This window comes from Uranotaenia lowii, chromosome 2 (assembly GCF_029784155.1).
Source record: "Uranotaenia lowii strain MFRU-FL chromosome 2, ASM2978415v1, whole genome shotgun sequence".
Taxonomy (NCBI): Eukaryota; Metazoa; Arthropoda; class Insecta; order Diptera; family Culicidae; genus Uranotaenia; species Uranotaenia lowii.
Window position 1 is genome coordinate 52755080 of NC_073692.1, and position 19676 is coordinate 52774755.

The window sequence follows — 19676 nt, forward strand, 5'->3', positions numbered from 1 at the left end:
ATTGTAGTCAATTAGTTACTCATGCGGACCTCGATTCAGACCACCTTCCAGTAACATTTTCTTTATCCCAAAGTCCCATTGAAAACCCTTTAAAATCAACTTTTAATTTTCAAAAGGCTAACTGGGAGCGATATATGAATTTTATTGAACGTAATCTAGATGTAAACGTTCCATTGAATTCAATAGAAGATATTGATTTGGCTGTAGAAAATTTGACAACTTCAATAGTCAATGCTAGAGCCGCTTCAATACCTAAAGTTAAACATAAATTTAATCAACCTTTAATTGATGATGATCTTCAGTTTTTGATACGACTGAAAAACATTCGTCGACGCCAATTTCAACGAACTAGGGATCCTTATTTGAAATTAATTTATTGCGACCTTCAAAAAGAGATCAAACGTCGTTTAAATTTCATCCGTAATGAAAATTTTGCTAAAGCAGTAGAGGACATAAAACCCTACTCAAAGCCATTTTGGAAATTAACTAAAATTCTAAAAAAGCCCCAGAAGCCAATTCCTTCTTTGAAAGATGGGGATACACTTCTTTTAACTAATTCAGAAAAAGCTCAAAAATTAGCCCAACAATTTGAGTCTGCTCATGATTTTAATTTAAACGTTGTAAGTCCAATTGATGCTCAAATTTCCCTAGAATTTGATGATATTCTTTCTAAGCAAATTGTGTTTGAAAGTTCTTGTGAGACAAATATTGATGAACTTAAATTGATTTTCAAAAAATTTAAAAATATGAAAGCCCCAGGGGAAGATGGGATTTTCTATATTCTTATTAAAAAGTTGCCTGAAAGCACTTTAAATTTTTTAGTTAAAATCTTCAATAAATGTTTTCACTTGGCTTATTTTCCCAATAAATGGAAAAATGCCAAAGTAACTCCAATTTTGAAACCTGGAAAAAGTGCTTCAGAGCCTTCAAGTTATCGACCAATTAGTTTGCTTCCTTCTTTAAGTAAACTATTTGAGAGAGTTATTTTGAATAGAATGATGATTCACATTAATCAGAATTCTATTTTCCCTGATGAACAATTTGGTTTTCGTTATGGACATTCTACTACACATCAACTTTTGAGTGTAACTAATATGATTAACGCTAGCAAATCTGAGGGTTATTCAACTGGTGTTGCTCTTCTTGATATTGAAAAAGCTTTTGACAGTGTTTGGCACAAAGGTTTAGTAGCTAAATTAGCTCGATTTGATTTTCCTGTATATCTCACCAAAATTATTCAAAATTATTTGACTAGCCGAACTTTGCAAGTAAGCTATCAAAATTCATGCTCTGAAAGGATACCCATTAGAGCTGGTGTCCCTCAGGGTAGTATACTTGGGCCTATTTTATACAATACTAGCTGACCCGGTGTGCTTTGCTACACCTTTCAAAAACAAATGATATTTTCGGAAATTATTCAAATTTTTATTGTTTAATTCAAAAGCAACCGCTATGAAATGAGAGCTGCAGCTGGAGTTTTGAATTTCAATACAAAAATGACTTAAACTAATTTTCTGAATCTTGATCTATAAGTTCTGGTAATTTTAATCTGTTTCTTTAAGCTTCGCCCTGAAAAAGGAGGGTTTCAAATTAATCGTACGCACACAATTTAGCTTATAAAATATGGTTGTTTTTGCTTGATATTTTCTGGATTTATGCAAAAAACTGATAAGAGAGCCCCCTCTGTCCTTCCCATAATCCTCTGCTGAATGGAGGCCATGGGCTTTAATAATCATACCCATTTTTTTCGAGACCAAAAATCCTCTTATATCAAATATAGTTCCATTGGTTTATAAATTTTTATGCTTTACTACAAAATTTGTATGGAGCCCCCTCCTTTCTTCCCCTCTCTACACTGTAAAGCGTATATAACAATCGTAAAAACATATCTTGTAACCAAGTACCTTTCCACATTTGTTTCCATTTATTGGCTTTGTTAGCATAAACTGAGAACATATGCTAACAAAATTGTATTGGGCTCACCTCCCTCATTCTATGTACCTACTCACTGAAGGAGGATGGTGTGTCAGATAATCATAGAATCGTACCAAAATGATTTTCCATGTTAAGTTTTGTCCATTTCTCGGATTTTGTAAAAAAGAATTTAAATATAAGCTTTCTTCTTTCTTTCCTATATTCCCAATTCTATCCTCCTACTGCAAGAAAGGAATTGTTTCACATAGAAAAATGTCTCGTATTGAAATACCATCCCATGTCAAATTTGGTTTTATTTGCGTAGTAAATTCTTGAGTTATGCATAAACTAAAGGAAGTACCATCCCCTCTTCCGTTCTCTCCATTGAGTGGACGGAGGAGAACTTAATATTCATGAAAAGTATTTTTCGTACTCAAATACTTTACGAAACCAAATTTGGTTTCATTCGCTCAATTAATTCTCGAGTTATGCAAAAAAATTGTATGGAAGCCCACCTTTCCCCCTTTATATCTTTCCGCTGAAAAAAAAGGTGGGGCTTCCATTAATAATAGAAACATTTCTCGTATCCAAATACCCTCACATGCTAAATATGTTTCCATTTGCTCGATCAGCTCTGAACTGAAAATATATATACTGATACTGAAAATACTGAAAATTGTAAGAGAGACCTCTCCTCCCCGTTTTCATCCTTCTCTTTGGAGGAGTACGGAATACCAAATATTCATAGAAGCATTTCTCGTACCCAAATATCGTTCCATGAAAAATTTGGTTCCATTTGCTGGTGTAGTTCTCGAGTTTTGCTGTTAAAATTGTATGAAACTCCCCTACCTCTTTCCTTTCTCCCCACTGGAAGAAGGAAGGGGTCTCAAACAATCATTAGAACTTATCACGTTCCCAAATACCCGCCCATGCCAAATTTGGTTCCATTTGCTTAAGTAGTTTTTGAGTTATGTAAAAAATTATAAAAGAGGTCCCCTCCCCATTTCTTCTGGAAAAAGGGAGGGGCCTCAAATAATCATTGAAATAATTTTCGTATCCAAATACCTTCTTATGTCAAATTTGGTTCCAATACCTTGATTTGTTTTCGAGATATATGAAAAATTGTAAGGTAGCCCCCCTCCCCCCTTCCTATCACCCCACTGAGAGGAGGGGGGGAGTACCTAGTATTCCTAGAAATATTGCTCGATACCAAACACCATCCCATGCCAAATTTGATAACATTTACTTGATAAGTTCTCGAATTATGCAAAAAATTGTCTTTTATTTGGGAGGCCCTCCCCCCCTTCATGTGAGAGGGAGGGGTCTCAAACCATAATAGGAACCTTCCCCTGCCTTCAATACCCCCACCAGCCTAGTTTCACGCAAATCGGTTCAGTAGTTTTCGAGTCTATAGGGAACAGACAGACAGACAGACAGACAGACAGACAGACAGAAATTCATTTTTATATATATAGATTTTTACTTCTGATCTTCCTGATGTCCCAGAAGGAAAAGGTAGAAGATTATTTGCTGACGATACTTTGCTTTCAGCCAAAGGTCGAAATTTACGGGTGGTACGCAGTAGATTGCAACAAAATTTAAATTCCTTTTTGAATTACTTGAAAATGTGGAAAATTTCTCCTAACGCTTCCAAAACTCAACTTATTTTATTTCCCCATAAGCCAAGAGCAAATTTTTTAAAACCTAATGAAAATCATTCCATAACTTTTAATGGGGTTTCATTAGAATGGTCTGATCACGTGAAGTACCTGGGACTTACACTTGATCGGAATCTTACTTTTAAAAATCACATTGAAGATATTCAATCTAAGTGTAATAAATATACTAAATCTCTTTATTCTCTCATCAACAGGAAATCCAGGTTGTGTCTGCGAAACAAGATGTTAATCTACAAACAGGTATTCCGACCAGCGATAATGTATGCAGTTCCGATTTGGTCTAGCTGCTGCGCGACGAGGAAGAAAGCCATCCAGAGGATTCAGAACAAGGTTCTGAAAATGATTTTGCGGCTTCCACCTTGGCACAGCACCGAAGATCTTCATCGGATTGCGGGCATTGAATCGATCGAAGAGATGGCCAACAAAATCATCTCCAACTTCAGAGGCAAATCGATGCAGTCTTCCATCGCAGAGATTCGTTCTCTCTATAATTAGTTTTAATTTAGGATAGTTTTAGTTTTTAGTAGTAAGTTTAAAATATTTTTTGACATTACAGGATGTTCTCCTACATAAAAATACATGATTGCACTCAGCAAAATTAATTCAAATAAATAAATTATAGTGATTAATAAACTATAGGGCTCTGAAAGTTCATTATTGAACCGAACACCTAATTTAATGTATTAATGTAATATAAATGTAATGATGAATTGGTACTAATAAAGATATATTTAAAAAAAAAAAAAAAAAAATTTATTCGTTGTTGTTTGCACTTTCAAACACGAGGACGTTAATCTGCCAAAGAATTGCAGATTAAAGCCGGCTCAACTATTTCGATCGATTTACAATTCTATAACGAAAACTGACAAGTAGATATCTGGGCAGCTTTGCAGTAGTGCTTACCTGGTGCTATAAAACCGCTTGTTGTTATCCTTCATCTTGTTCTCGACCGGCCCCGAATGCTTTCAAGCTTCAGCTTCAGCTATTCCAACCGGATTTGACTTAAACTGACTGTGCAGAACTGTGTCAAGATATCACCATAAATAAATAAAAGTATTTCCTCGGCGGGCGCCCGCCGCGAATGGTCTTCGTTGACGATTTCCCCCGGCTGTCGACGCTTTGCGATTTTATTCTACTTTTCTACAGTGTTAAAATCAACCTTCTTCGTTATCCTTCGACCTGCATCACACAACTGACTGAGACGATTTGAGGGAAGAGTGTGATGGATCGCACACCCCGTATCATCTGTTATACTTCGGTATTACTGATTACGCAAATCCTTCCTGTATTCTTCTTTAAACTTACTGCGTCCCTGGATGAGACGGATTGAGTGAGGTTTTTTTTTCTTTATTCCGAATGGTATTGAACTATATATTTATGTGTCTTCGTTTGAACACCACGAGTTTCCTTTGAAGCCCCACTTCAGGCGCGAAGGCACACGTTATCACTATCATCAACTTGGCAGCTCACTGTTGTTGATTTTCTCGGCATTCATCATCATCGAGCTGTCGGTTAATGGACAGACAACATTACATTTTTTTTTTGTTGTTGTTATTCAAGCGACTGGATCATTGGACATGGATCCACGGCGAAATCAAACAAACAAACAAGGAATCACAAAAGTTGGCTCCTGTTTTGCATGTGTATGGAGCAAATGTTTATCCTTTTTTTTTTTCTCGAAGATGTATTCGTGTGCTGCTCCAAAAGAGGGTTGGAATGGGAACGATTGTCGTCTGAAGTGACAATGGCAATAAATAAAACTGAAACCTGCCCAAAAGTAGACCAGGAATGATGTGTTCCGGATGTTGGCTGGGTTATCATTAGGGCAACTGAATCATCAACTAGGCGACCCAAAAGCAACTCATTTGTTTCATTTGCTCATTTTTTGCAGTTTTCTTTTATTTCATTCAAAATTTCGTCAAGGGACAGACGTTTTCGCACGCAAACGATAAATATTCCTACACGTCTTGCCGGGAACTAGAACAATATTTATTCCACTTGAATAATGGTTTCACCACTCGGATTGATTGCCTTATCACCGAACAAAAAATTCACTTGACCGACATTGAGCAAGGCACTCCATTTTCTTTCACCGGTTTTCCACATGAAAAAAGAATTTCCCCCTTTTTCATTGTAACCGGGAAGCAGCACCAATACTAAAGAAGAAAGAGGGAAAAATAGCAGTTGCCTCCAGTAATTCACGATAGACGAACAAAGAACGCGCAAGGAAAAACGACGTCCATCGACGACGTCGAAGGGAACGCGAGGAAAACTATAACCAGAAGAACTCCGTGACAGTAACCAAATCGAATGGTCCTGTAGTCAGCCGAAAAAAAAAATGGAAAAGAAAAACAAAACACGGAGAAATGCTGTTAAACTTTTCCTTCACCCCAACGGAAAACCCATAGACTACGCGCCAAGACGCTCAAAACAGTCCAACAGACATCGACTGTCTGGCTGGAAACTGCTGCTAAGCTGAGGTTCACGTCCTTACCGGAACCAACAACAAACGCAGAAAACGCTCACGGCGCGTTCCCCGAAAAAAGCAGAACACACGTCCGACCGAGTCGAGCGTCGCGTAGTAAACTGAACTGAAATGTTCAGTCTGGGCGTCCGCGATGTTTTCCTGCTAGCTTTTTTTTTTGTCTCTAAACGGAGGCGACGGCGGCGGCAACGATGGACGCCCCACAGACGTCGTTGTTGACGGGGACGTCGTCAGCTGGTTTAACGACAACGACGACGACGACGTCGAAATCTCCCCTCATTCAAGCTTGGATGGTAGCCCAACTGACAAAGAGACGACAGCGAACGCCCTTGTCTTGAATTTTCTTCATTTGATGTCTGGAAATTCTAGCAGGATCTTTCTAGACTGGAATACCTTAAATGTTTTGAAACTTTTTGAAAATGGAAACTTATTTTGTGTAAATGTTAAACTAAATTAATCATCTAATATATTGTGTAGTTTCTCTAAAACATTTTTGTAATTTTTGTAATTTTTGACCTTTTTGTCATTTTTGTCAATTTTGTCATTTTTGTCATTTTTGTCAATTTTGTCATTTTTGTAATTGTTGTTATTTTTATAATTTTTGTCATTGTTGTCCTATTTCTGATTGTTGTCATATTTGTCATTTTTGTCATTTTTGTCATTTTTGTCATTTTTGTCATTTTTGTCATTTTTGTCATTTTTGTCATTTTTGTCATTTTTGTCATTTTTTTCATTTTGTCTGCAAGTCATTTTTGTCATTTTTGTCATTTTTGTCATTTTTGTCATTTTTGTCATTTTTGTCATTTTTGTCATTTTTGTCATTTTTGTCATTTTTGTCATTTTTGTCATTTTGTCATTTTTGTCATTTTTGTCATTTTTGTCATTTTTGTCATTTTTGTCATTTTTGTCATTTTTGTCATTTTTGTCATTTTTGTCATTTTTGTCATTTTTGTCATTTTTGTCATTTTTGTCATTTTTGTCATTTTTGTCATTTTTGTCATTTTTGTCATTTTTGTCATTTTTGTCATTTTTGTCATTTTTGTCATTTTTGTCATTTTTGTCATTTTTGTCATTTTTGTCATTTTTGTCATTTTTGTCATTTTTGTCATTTTTGTCATTTTTGTCATTTTTGTCATTTTTGTCATTTTTGTCATTTTTGTCATTTTTGTCATTTTTGTCATTTTTGTCATTTTTGTCATTTTTTGTCATTTTTGTCATTTTTGTCATTTTTGTCATTTTTGTCATTTTTGTCATTTTTGTCATTTTTGTCATTTTTGTCATTTTTGTCATTTTTGTCATTTTTGTCATTTTTGTCATTTTTGTCATTTTTGTCATTTTTGTCATTTTTGTCATTTTTGTCATTTTTGTCATTTTTGTCATTTTTGTCATTTTTGTCATTTTTGTCATTTTTGTCATTTTTGTCATTTTTGTCATTCTGTCATTTTGTCATTTTTGTCATTTTTGTCATTTTTGTCATTTTTGTCATTTTTGTCATTTTTGTCATTTTTGTCATTTTTGTCATTTTTGTCATTTTTGTCATTTTTGTCATTTTTGTCATTTTTGTCATTTTTGTCATTTTTGTCATTTTTGTCATTTTTGTCATTTTTGTCATTTTTGTCATTTTTGTCATTTTTGTCATTTTTGTCATTTTTTGTCATTTTTGTCATTTTTGTCATTTTTGTCATTTTTGTCATTTTTGTCATTTTTGTCATTTTTGTCATTTTTGTCATTTTTGTCATTTTGTCATTTTTGTCATTTTTGTCATTTTTGTCATTTTTGTCATTTTTGTCATTTTTGTCATTTTTGTCATTTTTGTCATTTTTGTCATTTTGTCATTTTTGTCATTTTTGTCATTTTTGTCATTTTTGTCATTTTGTCATTTTTGTCATTTTTGTCATTTTTGTCATTTTTGTCATTTTTGTCATTTTTGTCATTTTTGTCATTTTTGTCATTTTTGTCATTTTTGTCATTTTTGTCATTTTGTCATTTTGTCATTTTTGTCATTTTTGTCATTTTTGTCATTTTTGTCATTTTTGTCATTTTTTGTCATTTTTGTCATTTTTGTCATTTTTGTCATTTTTGTCATTTTTGTCATTTTTGTCATTTTTGTCATTTTGTCATTTTTGTCATTCTGTCATTTTTGTCATTTTTGTCATTTTTGTCATTTTTTGTCATTTTTGTCATTTTTGTCATTTTTGTCATTTTGTCATTTTTGTCATTTTTGTCATTTTTGTCATTTTTGTCATTTTTGTCATTTTTGTCATTTTTGTCATTTTTGTCATTTTTGTCATTTTTGTCATTTTTGTCATTTTTGTCATTTTTGTCATTTTTGTCATTTTTGTCATTTTTGTCATTTTTGTCATTTTTGTCATTTTTGTCATTTTTGTCATTTTTGTCATTTTTGTCATTTTTGTCATTTTTGTCATTTTTGTCATTTTTGTCATTTTTGTCATTTTTGTCATTTTTGTCATTTTTGTCATTTTTGTCATTTTTGTCATTTTTGTCATTTTTGTCATTTTTGTCATTTTTGTCATTTTTGTCATTTTTGTCATTTTTGTCATTTTTGTCATTTTGTCATTTTGTCATTTTTGTCATTTTTGTCATTTTTGTCATTTTTGTCATTTTTGTCATTTTTGTCATTTTTGTCATTTTTGTCATTTTGTCATTTTTGTCATTTTTGTCATTTTTGTCATTTTTGTCATTTTTGTCATTTTTGTCATTTTTGTCATTTTTGTCATTTTTGTCATTTTTGTCGTTTTTGTCATTTTTGTCAATTTTGTCAATTTTTGTCAATTTGGTCAATTTTGTCAATTTTGTCAATTTTGTCAATTTTGTCAATTTTGTCAATTTTGTCATTTTGTCAATTTTGTCAATTTTGTCAATTTTGTCAATTTTGTCAATTTTGTCAATTTTGTCAATTTTGTCAATTTTGTCAATTTTTGTCAATTTTGTCAATTTTGTCAATTTTGTCAATTTTGTCAATTTTGTCAATTTTGTCAATTTTGTCAATTTTGTCAATTTTGTCAATTTTGTCAATTTTGTCAATTTTGTCAATTTTGTCAATTTTGTCAATTTTGTCAATTTTGTCAATTTTGTCAATTTTGTCAATTTTGTCAATTTTGTCAATTTTGTCAATTTTGTCAACTTTGTCAATTTTGTCAATTTTGTCAATTTTGTCAATTTTGTCAATTTTGTCAATTTTGTCAATTTTGTCAATTTTGTCAATTTTGTCAATTTTGTCAATTTTGTCAATTTTGTCAATTTTGTCAATTTTGTCAATTTTGTCAATTTTGTCAATTTTGTCAATTTTGTCAATTTTGTCAATTTTGTCAATTTTGTCAATTTTGTCAATTTTGTCAATTTTGTCAATTTTGTCAATTTTGTCAATTTTGTCATTTTGTCATTTTTGTCATTTTTGTCATTTTTGTCAATTTTGTCAATTTTGTCAATTTTGTCAATTTTGTCAATTTTGTCAATTTTGTCAATTTTGTCAATTTTGTCAATTTTGTCAATTTTGTCAATTTTGTCAATTTTGTCAATTTTGTCAATTTTGTCAATTTTGTCAATTTTGTCAATTTTGTCAATTTTGTCAATTTTGTCATTTTTGTCATTTTGTCATTTTTGTCATTTTTGCATTTTTGTCATTTTTGTCATTTTTGTCATTTTTGTCATTTTTGTCATTTTTGTCATTTTTGTCATTTTTGTCATTTTTGTCATTTTTGTCATTTTTGTCATTTTTGTCATTTTTGTCATTTTTGTCATTTTTGTCATTTTTTGTCATTTTTGTCATTTTTGTCATTTTTGTCATTTTTGTCATTTTTGGTCATTTTTGTCATTTTTGTCATTTTTGTCATTTTTGTCATTTTTGTCATTTTTGTCATTTTTGTCATTTTTGTCATTTTGTCATTTTGTCATTTTTGTCATTTTTGTCATTTTTGTCATTTTTGTCATTTTTTGTCATTTTTGTCATTTTTGTCATTTTTGTCATTTTTGTCATTTTTGCCATTTTTGTCATTTTTGTCATTTTTGTCATTTTTGTCATTTTTGTCATTTTTGTCATTTTTGTCATTTTTGTCATTTTTGTCATTTTTGTCATTTTTGTCATTTTTGTCATTTTTGTCATTTTTGTCATTTTTGTCATTTTTGTCATTTTTGTCATTTTTGTCATTTTTGTCATTTTTGTCATTTTTGTCATTTTTGTCATTTTTGTCATTTTTGTCATTTTTGTCATTTTTGTCATTTTTGTCATTTTTTTTTTGTCATTTTTGTCATTTTTGTCATTTTTGTCATTTTTGTCATTTTTGTCATTTTTGTCATTTTTGTCATTTTTGTCATTTTTTGTCATTTTTGTCATTTTTGTCATTTTTGTCATTTTGTCATTTTTGTCATTTTTGTCATTTTTGTCATTTTTGTCATTTTTGTCATTTTTGTCATTTTTGTCATTTTTGTCATTTTTGTCATTTTTGTCATTTTTGTCATTTTTGTCATTTTTGTCATTTTTGTCATTTTTGTCATTTTTGTCATTTTTGTCATTTTTGTCATTTTTGTCATTTTTGTCATTTTTGTCATTTTTGTCATTTTTGTCATTTTTGTCATTTTTGTCATTTTTGTCATTTTTGTCATTTTTGTCATTTTTGTCATTTTTGTCATTTTTGTCATTTTTGTCATTTTTGTCATTTTTGTCATTTTTGTCATTTTTGTCATTTTTTGTCATTTTTGTCATTTTTGTCATTTTTGTCATTTTTGTCATTTTTGTCATTTTTGTCATTTTTGTCATTTTTGTCATTTTGTCATTTTTGTCATTTTTGTCATTTTTGTCATTTTTGTCATTTTTGTCATTTTTGTCATTTTTGTCATTTTTGTCATTTTTGTCATTTTTGTCATTTTTGTCATTTTTGTCATTTTTGTCATTTTTGTCATTTTTGTCATTTTTGTCATTTTTGTCATTTTTGTCATTTTTGTCATTTTTGTCATTTTTGTCATTTTTGTCATTTTTGTCATTTTTGTCATTTTTGTCATTTTTGTCATTTTTGTCATTTTTGTCATTTTGTCATTTTTGTCATTTTTGTCATTTTTGTCATTTTTGTCATTTTTGTCATTTTTGTCATTTTTGTCATTTTTGTCATTTTTGTCATTTTTGTCATTTTTGTCATTTTTGTCATTTTTGTCATTTTTGTCATTTTTGTCATTTTTGTCATTTTTGTCATTTTTGTCATTTTTGTCATTTTTGTCATTTTTGTCATTTTTGTCATTTTTGTCATTTTTGTCATTTTTGTCATTTTTGTCATTTTTGTCATTTTTGTCATTTTTGTCATTTTTGTCATTTTTGTCATTTTTGTCATTTTTGTCATTTTTGTCATTTTTGTCATTTTTGTCATTTTTGTCATTTTTGTCATTTTTGTCATTTTTGTCATTTTTGTCATTTTTGTCATTTTTGTCATTTTGTCATTTTTGTCATTTTTGTCATTTTTGTCATTTTTGTCATTTTTGTCATTTTTGTCATTTTTGTCATTTTTGTCATTTTTGTCATTTTTGTCATTTTTGTCATTTTTGTCATTTTTGTCATTTTTGTCATTTTTGTCATTTTTGTCATTTTTGTCATTTTTGTCATTTTTGTCATTTTTGTCATTTTTGTCATTTTTGTCATTTTTGTCATTTTTTTGTCATTTTTGTCATTTTTGTCATTTTTGTCATTTTTGTCATTTTTGTCATTTTTGTCATTTTTGTCATTTTTGTCATTTTTGTCATTTTTGTCATTTTTGTCATTTTTGTCATTTTTGTCATTTTTGTCATTTTTGTCATTTTTGTCATTTTTGTCATTTTTGTCATTTTTGTCATTTTTGTCATTTTTGTCATTTTTGTCATTTTTGTCATTTTTGTCATTTTTGTCATTTTTGTCATTTTTGTCATTTTTGTCATTTTTGTCATTTTTGTCATTTTTGTCATTTTTGTCATTTTTGTCATTTTTGTCATTTTTGTCATTTTTGTCATTTTTGTCATTTTTGTCATTTTTGTCATTTTTGTCATTTTTGTCATTTTTGTCATTTTTGTCATTTTTGTCATTTTTGTCATTTTTGTCATTTTTGTCATTTTTGTCATTTTTGTCATTTTTGTCATTTTTGTCATTTTTGTCATTTTTGTCATTTTTGTCATTTTTGTCATTTTTGTCATTTTTGTCATTTTTGTCATTTTTGTCATTTTTGTCATTTTTGTCATTTTTGTCATTTTTGTCATTTTTGTCATTTTTGTCATTTTTGTCATTTTTGTCATTTTTGTCATTTTTGTCATTTTTGTCATTTTTGTCATTTTTGTCATTTTTGTCATTTTTGTCATTTTTGTCATTTTTGTCATTTTTGTCATTTTTGTCATTTTTGTCATTTTTGTCATTTTTGTCATTTTTGTCATTTTTGTCATTTTTGTCATTTTTGTCATTTTTGTCATTTTTGTCATTTTTGTCATTTTTGTCATTTTTGTCATTTTTGTCATTTTTGTCATTTTTGTCATTTTTGTCATTTTTGTCATTTTTGTCATTTTTGTCATTTTTGTCATTTTTGTCATTTTTGTCATTTTTGTCATTTTTGTCATTTTTGTCATTTTTGTCATTTTTGTCATTTTTGTCATTTTTGTCATTTTTGTCATTTTTGTCATTTTTGTCATTTTTGTCATTTTTGTCATTTTTGTCATTTTTGTCATTTTTGTCATTTTTGTCATTTTTGTCATTTTTGTCATTTTTGTCATTTTTGTCATTTTTGTCATTTTTGTCATTTTTGTCATTTTTGTCATTTTTGTCATTTTTGTCATTTTTGTCATTTTTGTCATTTTTGTCATTTTTGTCATTTTTGTCATTTTTGTCATTTTTGTCATTTTTGTCATTTTTGTCATTTTTGTCATTTTTGTCATTTTTGTCATTTTTGTCATTTTTGTCATTTTTGTCATTTTTGTCATTTTTGTCATTTTTGTCATTTTTGTCATTTTTGTCATTTTTGTCATTTTTGTCATTTTTGTCATTTTTGTCATTTTTGTCATTTTTGTCATTTTTGTCATTTTTGTCATTTTTGTCATTTTTGTCATTTTTGTCATTTTTGTCATTTTTGTCATTTTTGTCATTTTTGTCATTTTTGTCATTTTTGTCATTTTTGTCATTTTTGTCATTTTTGTCATTTTTGTCATTTTTGTCATTTTTGTCATTTTTGTCATTTTTGTCATTTTTGTCATTTTTGTCATTTTTGTCATTTTTGTCATTTTTGTCATTTTTGTCATTTTTGTCATTTTTGTCATTTTTGTCATTTTTGTCATTTTTGTCATTTTTGTCATTTTTGTCATTTTTGTCATTTTTGTCATTTTTGTCATTTTTGTCATTTTTGTCATTTTTGTCATTTTTGTCATTTTTGTCATTTTTGTCATTTTTGTCATTTTTGTCATTTTTGTCATTTTTGTCATTTTTGTCATTTTTGTCATTTTTGTCATTTTTGTCATTTTTGTCATTTTTGTCATTTTTGTCATTTTTGTCATTTTTGTCATTTTTGTCATTTTTGTCATTGATGTCATTTTTGTCATTTTTGTCATTGATGTCATTTTTGTCATTTTTGTCATTTTTGTCATTTTTGTCATCTTTGTCATTTTTGGCATTTTTGGCATTTTTGTCATTTTTGTCATTTTTGTCATTTTTGTCATTTTTGTCATTTTTGTCATTTTTGTCATTTTTATAATTTTTATCATTTTTGTCATTTTTATCTTTATTGTCATTTTTGTCATTTTTGTCATTTTTGTCATTTTTGTCATTTTTTTCATTTTTGTCATTTTTGTCATTTTTGTCATTTTTGTCATTTTTGTCATTTTTGTCATTTTTGTCATTGATGTCATTTTTGTCATTTTTGTCATTTTTGTCATTTTTGTCATTTTTGTCATTTTTGTCATTTTTGTCATTTTTGTCATTTTTGTCATTTTTGTCATTTTTGTCATTTTTGTCATTTTTGTCATTTTTGTCATTTTTGTCATTTTTGTCATTTTTGTCATTTTTGTCATTTTTGTCATTTTTGTCATTTTTGTCATTTTTGTCATTTTTGTCATTTTTGTCATTTTTGTCATTTTTGTCATTTTTGTCATTTTTGTCATTTTTGTCATTGATGTCATTTTTGTCATTTTTGTCATTTTTGTCATTTTTGTCATCTTTGTCATTTTTGGCATTTTTAGCATTTTTGTCATTTTTGTCATTTTTGTCATTTTTGTCATTTTTGTCATTTTTGTCATTTTTATCATTTTTATCATTTTTGTCATTTTTATCTTTATTGTCATTTTTGTCATTTTTGTCATTTTTGTCATTTTTGTCATTTTTGTCATTTTTGTCATTTTTGTCATTTTTGTCATTTTTGTCATTTTTGTCATTTTTGTCATTTTTGTCATTTTTGTCATTTTTGTCATTTTTGTCATTTTTGTCATTTTTGTCATTTTTGTCATTTTTGTCATTTTTGTCATTTTTGTCATTTTTGTCATTTTTGTCATTTTTGTCATTTTTGTCATTTTTGTCATTTTTGTCATTTTTGTCATTTTTGTCATTTTTGTCATTTTTGTCATTTTTGTCATTTTTGTCATTTTTGTCATTTTTGTCATTGATGTCATTTTTGTCATTTTTGTCATTTTTGTCATTTTTGTCCTTTTTTCGCATTTTTGTCATTTTTGTCATTTTTGTCATTTTTGTCATTTTTGTCATTTTTGTCATTTTTGTCATTTTTGTCATTTTTGTCATTTTTGTCATTTTTGTCATTTTTGTCATTTTTGTCATTTTTGTCATTTTTGTCATTTTTGTCATTTTTGTCATTTTTGTCATTTTTGTCATTTTTGTCATTTTTGTCATTTTTGTCATTTTTGTCATTTTTGTCATTTTTGTCATTTTTGTCATTTTTGTCATTTTTGTCATTTTTGTCATTTTTGTCATTTTTGTCATTTTTGTCATTTTTGTCATTTTTGTCATTTTTGTCATTTTTGTCATTTTTGTCATTTTTGTCATTTTTGTCATTTTTGTCATTTTTGTCATTTTTGTCATTTTTGTCATTTTTGTCATTTTTGTCATTTTTGTCATTTTTGTCATTTTTGTCATTTTTGTCATTTTTGTCATTTTTGTCATTTTTGTCATTTTTGTCATTTTTGTCATTTTTGTCATTTTTGTCATTTTTGTCATTTTTGTCATTTTTGTCATTTTTGTCATTTTTGTCATTTTTGTCATTTTTGTCATTTTTGTCATTTTTGTCATTTTTGTCATTTTTGTCATTTTTGTCATTTTTGTCATTTTTGTCATTTTTGTCATTTTTGTCATTTTTGTCATTTTTGTCATTTTTGTCATTTTTGTCATTTTTGTCATTTTTGTCATTTTTGTCATTTTTGTCATTTTTGTCATTTTTGTCATTTTTGTCATTTTTGTCATTTTTGTCATTTTTGTCATTTTTGTCATTTTTGTCATTTTTGTCATTTTTGTCATTTTTGTCATTTTTGTCATTTTTGTCATTTTTGTCATTTTTGTCATTTTTGTCATTTTTGTCATTTTTGTCATTTTTGTCATTTTTGTCATTTTTGTCATTTTTGTCATTTTGTCATTTTTGTCATTTTTGTCATTTTTTGTGATTTTTGTCATTTTTGTCATTTTTGTCATTTTTGTCATTTTTGTCATTTTTGTCATTTTTGTCATTTTTGTCATTTTTGTCATTTTTGTCATTTTTGTCATTTTTGTCATTTTTGTCATTTTTGTCATTTTTGTCATTTTTGTCATTTTTGTCATTTTTGTCATTTTTGTCATTTTTGTCATTTTTGTCATTTTTGTCATTTTTGTCATTTTTGTCATTTTTGTCATTTTTGTCATTTTTGTCATTTTTGTCATTTTTGTCATTGAATTTTTGCAACCTCTTATGTGGGTGTATGCCTAAAATGTGTGTATAAGAGCACTATTTCAACTAATTGACAAAATGATGTGCCTCAGAATTAGAACCACTGATAAGATAAGAAACACGACTGTTAAAATTATTGCGTTCAACGAGGCTGAAATCATTGTTTTGAAATTCATTTTATGCGTTTTCCTATTTAAATATTTTATCTGATCATATAAATGTTTTTCTTCCCTCTCATGTTTTTTTCGTTTTCACATACTATCTTATTGTCGTTTGAATAGAAGAATTACTGAAAACTTTATATGGGAAAGCTCGAACAATATCATGATGGAAGATGTTCATTCCATTCACAGCTATCTTCTTAATCCATTAACGACACCAATCGAGGATGCCATTTGATATCAAATACTAAACAAAATAAATAATTTTTGGATACACATCCACTTAGATGTATGGAAAAAGTCTCTTTCCGAAGTTACGCTACAAAACCAAATATGTTAACACCGCTTGGTTCCCAAACCAAAAGTTTATCGAAACAATCCGATTGTTCGCAGCTCCAACAATACTCTGTTGGATGCAAAACTTTTGCCAGCTTGTATCGTCTGGCGGGGGCTCATAATTTAGACGCTATATGGAGAAAGTTAATTTTACACGGAAATGTCATCGGCATCATCGAATTCCTAATGCTTTAACGGGAACTTCCTGAGGAAGTTTTGTTTTTGCGATGGCCTGTCTTAAATCATTGTATTTTGCTGGAAAACAATGCTTGTTAAGGTGAGTACTCCCACCCGCGCATAGATTTATTATACCCATAGGGATAGACAGATAACAGACAAATATGTAGCTATGTAAAAAGTTTGCTGAAGCTTTACCGGAGTGTTAACTTCAGGAAAATTTGTCTCCCGATCGCAACTTATGGTCCAATTTCGAACATATGTGATGTGGTTGCCTACAAGAAGTTCACCAATAAACGTTTCCCAGCTTGACATTTACCAAAATCTGTACTTTTTAGTTTCTTATGGTAGGAGAGGGCTGAAAATAGACGAAAATTAACACGATGGAAAAATATTTCAAAAAATTGAAAGATGAATTTTAGCTCTATCCTTGAAAGAGCAAGTCTCTGTAATCGGATTTTCAAGTATCTGGCACATTCTTTATGCTGATGCTCACCAGTGAAGAACACCAAAGATAATCTTAGAAAGTTGGTGATTTGCACCAACGATAGGTGAACCTACATCATTCTTACCATATACCGTACAGTTCTGATTCAGCAGACGACCTCGGAACGGAACAGGTAGGACTTAAATGCGCTCCAGAAGAATCTTTTTGAGATAAGTAGGTATGTTCACTGAATAGCAAGTGAAAATACCAACAGCCTTTCAGAGGGAAGGTAGTCGTCTTCACGGTTCAACACCATCCTTCCTTTCAGGGAAAGAATAGAATTTATAGTACAATTTTCCGCCCAAGCGTGTCAAGATTGATGTGAAGCTGGCCACCAACACCACACGAACTCTTTAAAGGATTTGAAGTTTTTAAGTTCTCAGTTAAATACTTTCTGACAAGTTCCCGAAATGAATTTGTTTTTACAATTGTTAGTACCTAGTTAATTTTTTAAAAGAAAATTTTAATTCCTTCATCATGTGTTTTTCAATGAGACTGGCAAAGTTCCAGTGCAACTTTCCGATTCGGAAAATGCTAACATGTGTTGGTGTATGTTTACGAAGACAATTTTTCCGGCCATTAACCATTGACAGTGGAAGTTTTCAAGTGCAGTGTCAGCAAATTGCTCCCAGTCAGCCAGCGAGCATTTTGAAATTCATATGACATCTTCTCGTTACACTATTCACCATTTGCTTGAACAGATAAGCTAGCTACATAGGTTTAAAAGAAAGGAGAGCAAAAACCTCGCAGCAGTGTTTGGTTACAGTTACAGATATAGCGAACGATGCATAAATTATTGGGATTATCCTCCTATCCTTTGCCACTGCAATGTAGGGTCATCCTTTGATCGATGTGCATCGAAAGGAAAGCCTCCCGACATGAAGTGGGTAACGCTTTCCGCGTGACCTTGAAACTACTCTCGGGGTTGACGAGGTCTTTCCAGAAGAAGGACACGTGTGCCTCTTGAAAACGACAGCTTTCTTAGACAATTCAGCTTCTATCGAGATCTAGGGATATGCCATAAAAAATCTGTTTAATTCAGTTTGAAACTCATAATGGCATTGGAAATTTCATAATATTACTAATATTTAATGAACCTGATAATGTAATAACAAATTGAGGCCGATTCGAATGAATGTTATCGTTTAAATTCTGTGGATAATATATTGCTGGTTTTGCAACGTTACACTGTTGATGGACTATTTCTCTCTACTATCCGTTCGATTTTTATGGTTCATTATTTTCATTTACCAGCTACGATTAGGATTGGGTCAGTGGGAAAGTATTCCATATGGCCAGGTACAACCGAGGACGTTTTCAATCTGTGTCGGGTTCTGTGAAGTGGTCCACTTAGTACCGTCTTGTCGATTATACGGTAGAATTATGAATTAATAAATCAGGAGTGTGGAAACATAATTTATGTTGACCACCCACCTTTTAGATTTTTAAACATATCAACAGGTGGTATGGTAACAATTGGATCCGTTCCTCTAGCCACGGTACAAGGTATCGTTCCGATTAAAAAGCTCTTAAGATGAGAACAAATCGATATCGTTACTAAATCTTCAAGAGCATCAACCAATATCTCTCTTTCGCTCTGTTTTTATTAACAGAGCAAAGAATTATTTTTAGACCGATGTAACTGCCAGCTGGAAAGTGGATTTCGTTCCCATTACTCTATCTATTGCTAGATGAGAAAAGTCTGAACAATTATTTACAACTCCGGCTGCACCTTCGATATAAACATTGTTGTGGGAGGACCCACTCGATATTTGATGGAGTGTTTTATATTTTTTTTGATAGAATCAGATATCGTTCGTACTTTTTTATGAATGAAATTTTTTTTCTTAATTTTCGGCTCATATCTTACATAATTATTTACATGCAACTTGCATACATAAAACATACAACGCTGCAAGCTTTGCATGGAAATGTGGAAAAAACAAATTTTTACACCTCACATTTTTTTTTGTCTTTTAACTGCCGAAAAAATCGAAAAACATTTCGGTAGCAATTTATTCAGCCCTGAATGAGCAAAACGAGTTTTAATTTTTCATGGTAAAACAACATTTTTCATTCATAAATCACCATGGATGTACTGAAAGTTCGGAATGAGATAATTTTGACTTTTAAATATTCTTTGGTTCTTGCTGTATATTTCATTTCATTTCATTTCTAACTGTTTCGGGAACGGAATAGTTTCGGACACGGATATCGGTGAATTTTATTCTTCGAGAAAAAAAAATATAAGAATTGAAAATTTATAGATGGACAAAAAGATTAGAAGAAAGTAATAGCTGAATATCTAGGTGTTGAAACTTACGAGAAAGAGAAACTTACTAACGCACACCATACTTTGCTCCACAACAACGAACTACTAAGGATAAGAAGGGGCGGAATATAGGTGACACTAAATTAACCTCTGCAGTCCGTTAAGGTTGATCCGAACTATACATGTTAGGGTGGCAATGAATGTATGAGAAAAATATCATCATCGGTTTTTTAAAACCGACCAAATACATTTGTAGATTGGCCTTAAAACTTACCTTTGCCAAATTT

General features: G+C 30.0%; 1 protein-coding gene across 23 annotated transcripts in view; it reads right to left on the minus strand.

Moving 5' to 3' along the window:
• Positions 1–19676, minus strand: part of LOC129747279 (sodium bicarbonate cotransporter 3) — a 164712-nt gene that overhangs the window by 106280 nt on the left and 38756 nt on the right. For 7 of the 23 annotated variants that reach the window (XR_008737479.1, XM_055741414.1, XM_055741412.1 and 4 more), the window contains exon 1: positions 4497–6156. The exons of 6 other annotated variants lie outside the window; for them this stretch is intronic. Coding sequence is in view for 16 of the 17 variants with exons in the window: in XM_055741414.1 (XP_055597389.1) it covers positions 4497–4531 (35 nt within the window). In the remaining variant the exon portion in view is untranslated. Of the gene's footprint in view, positions 1–4496; positions 6172–19676 lie in introns of those variants that run through there. 10 more of the 23 variants (XM_055741416.1, XM_055741419.1, XM_055741420.1 and 7 more) reach the window with 6 other exon arrangements.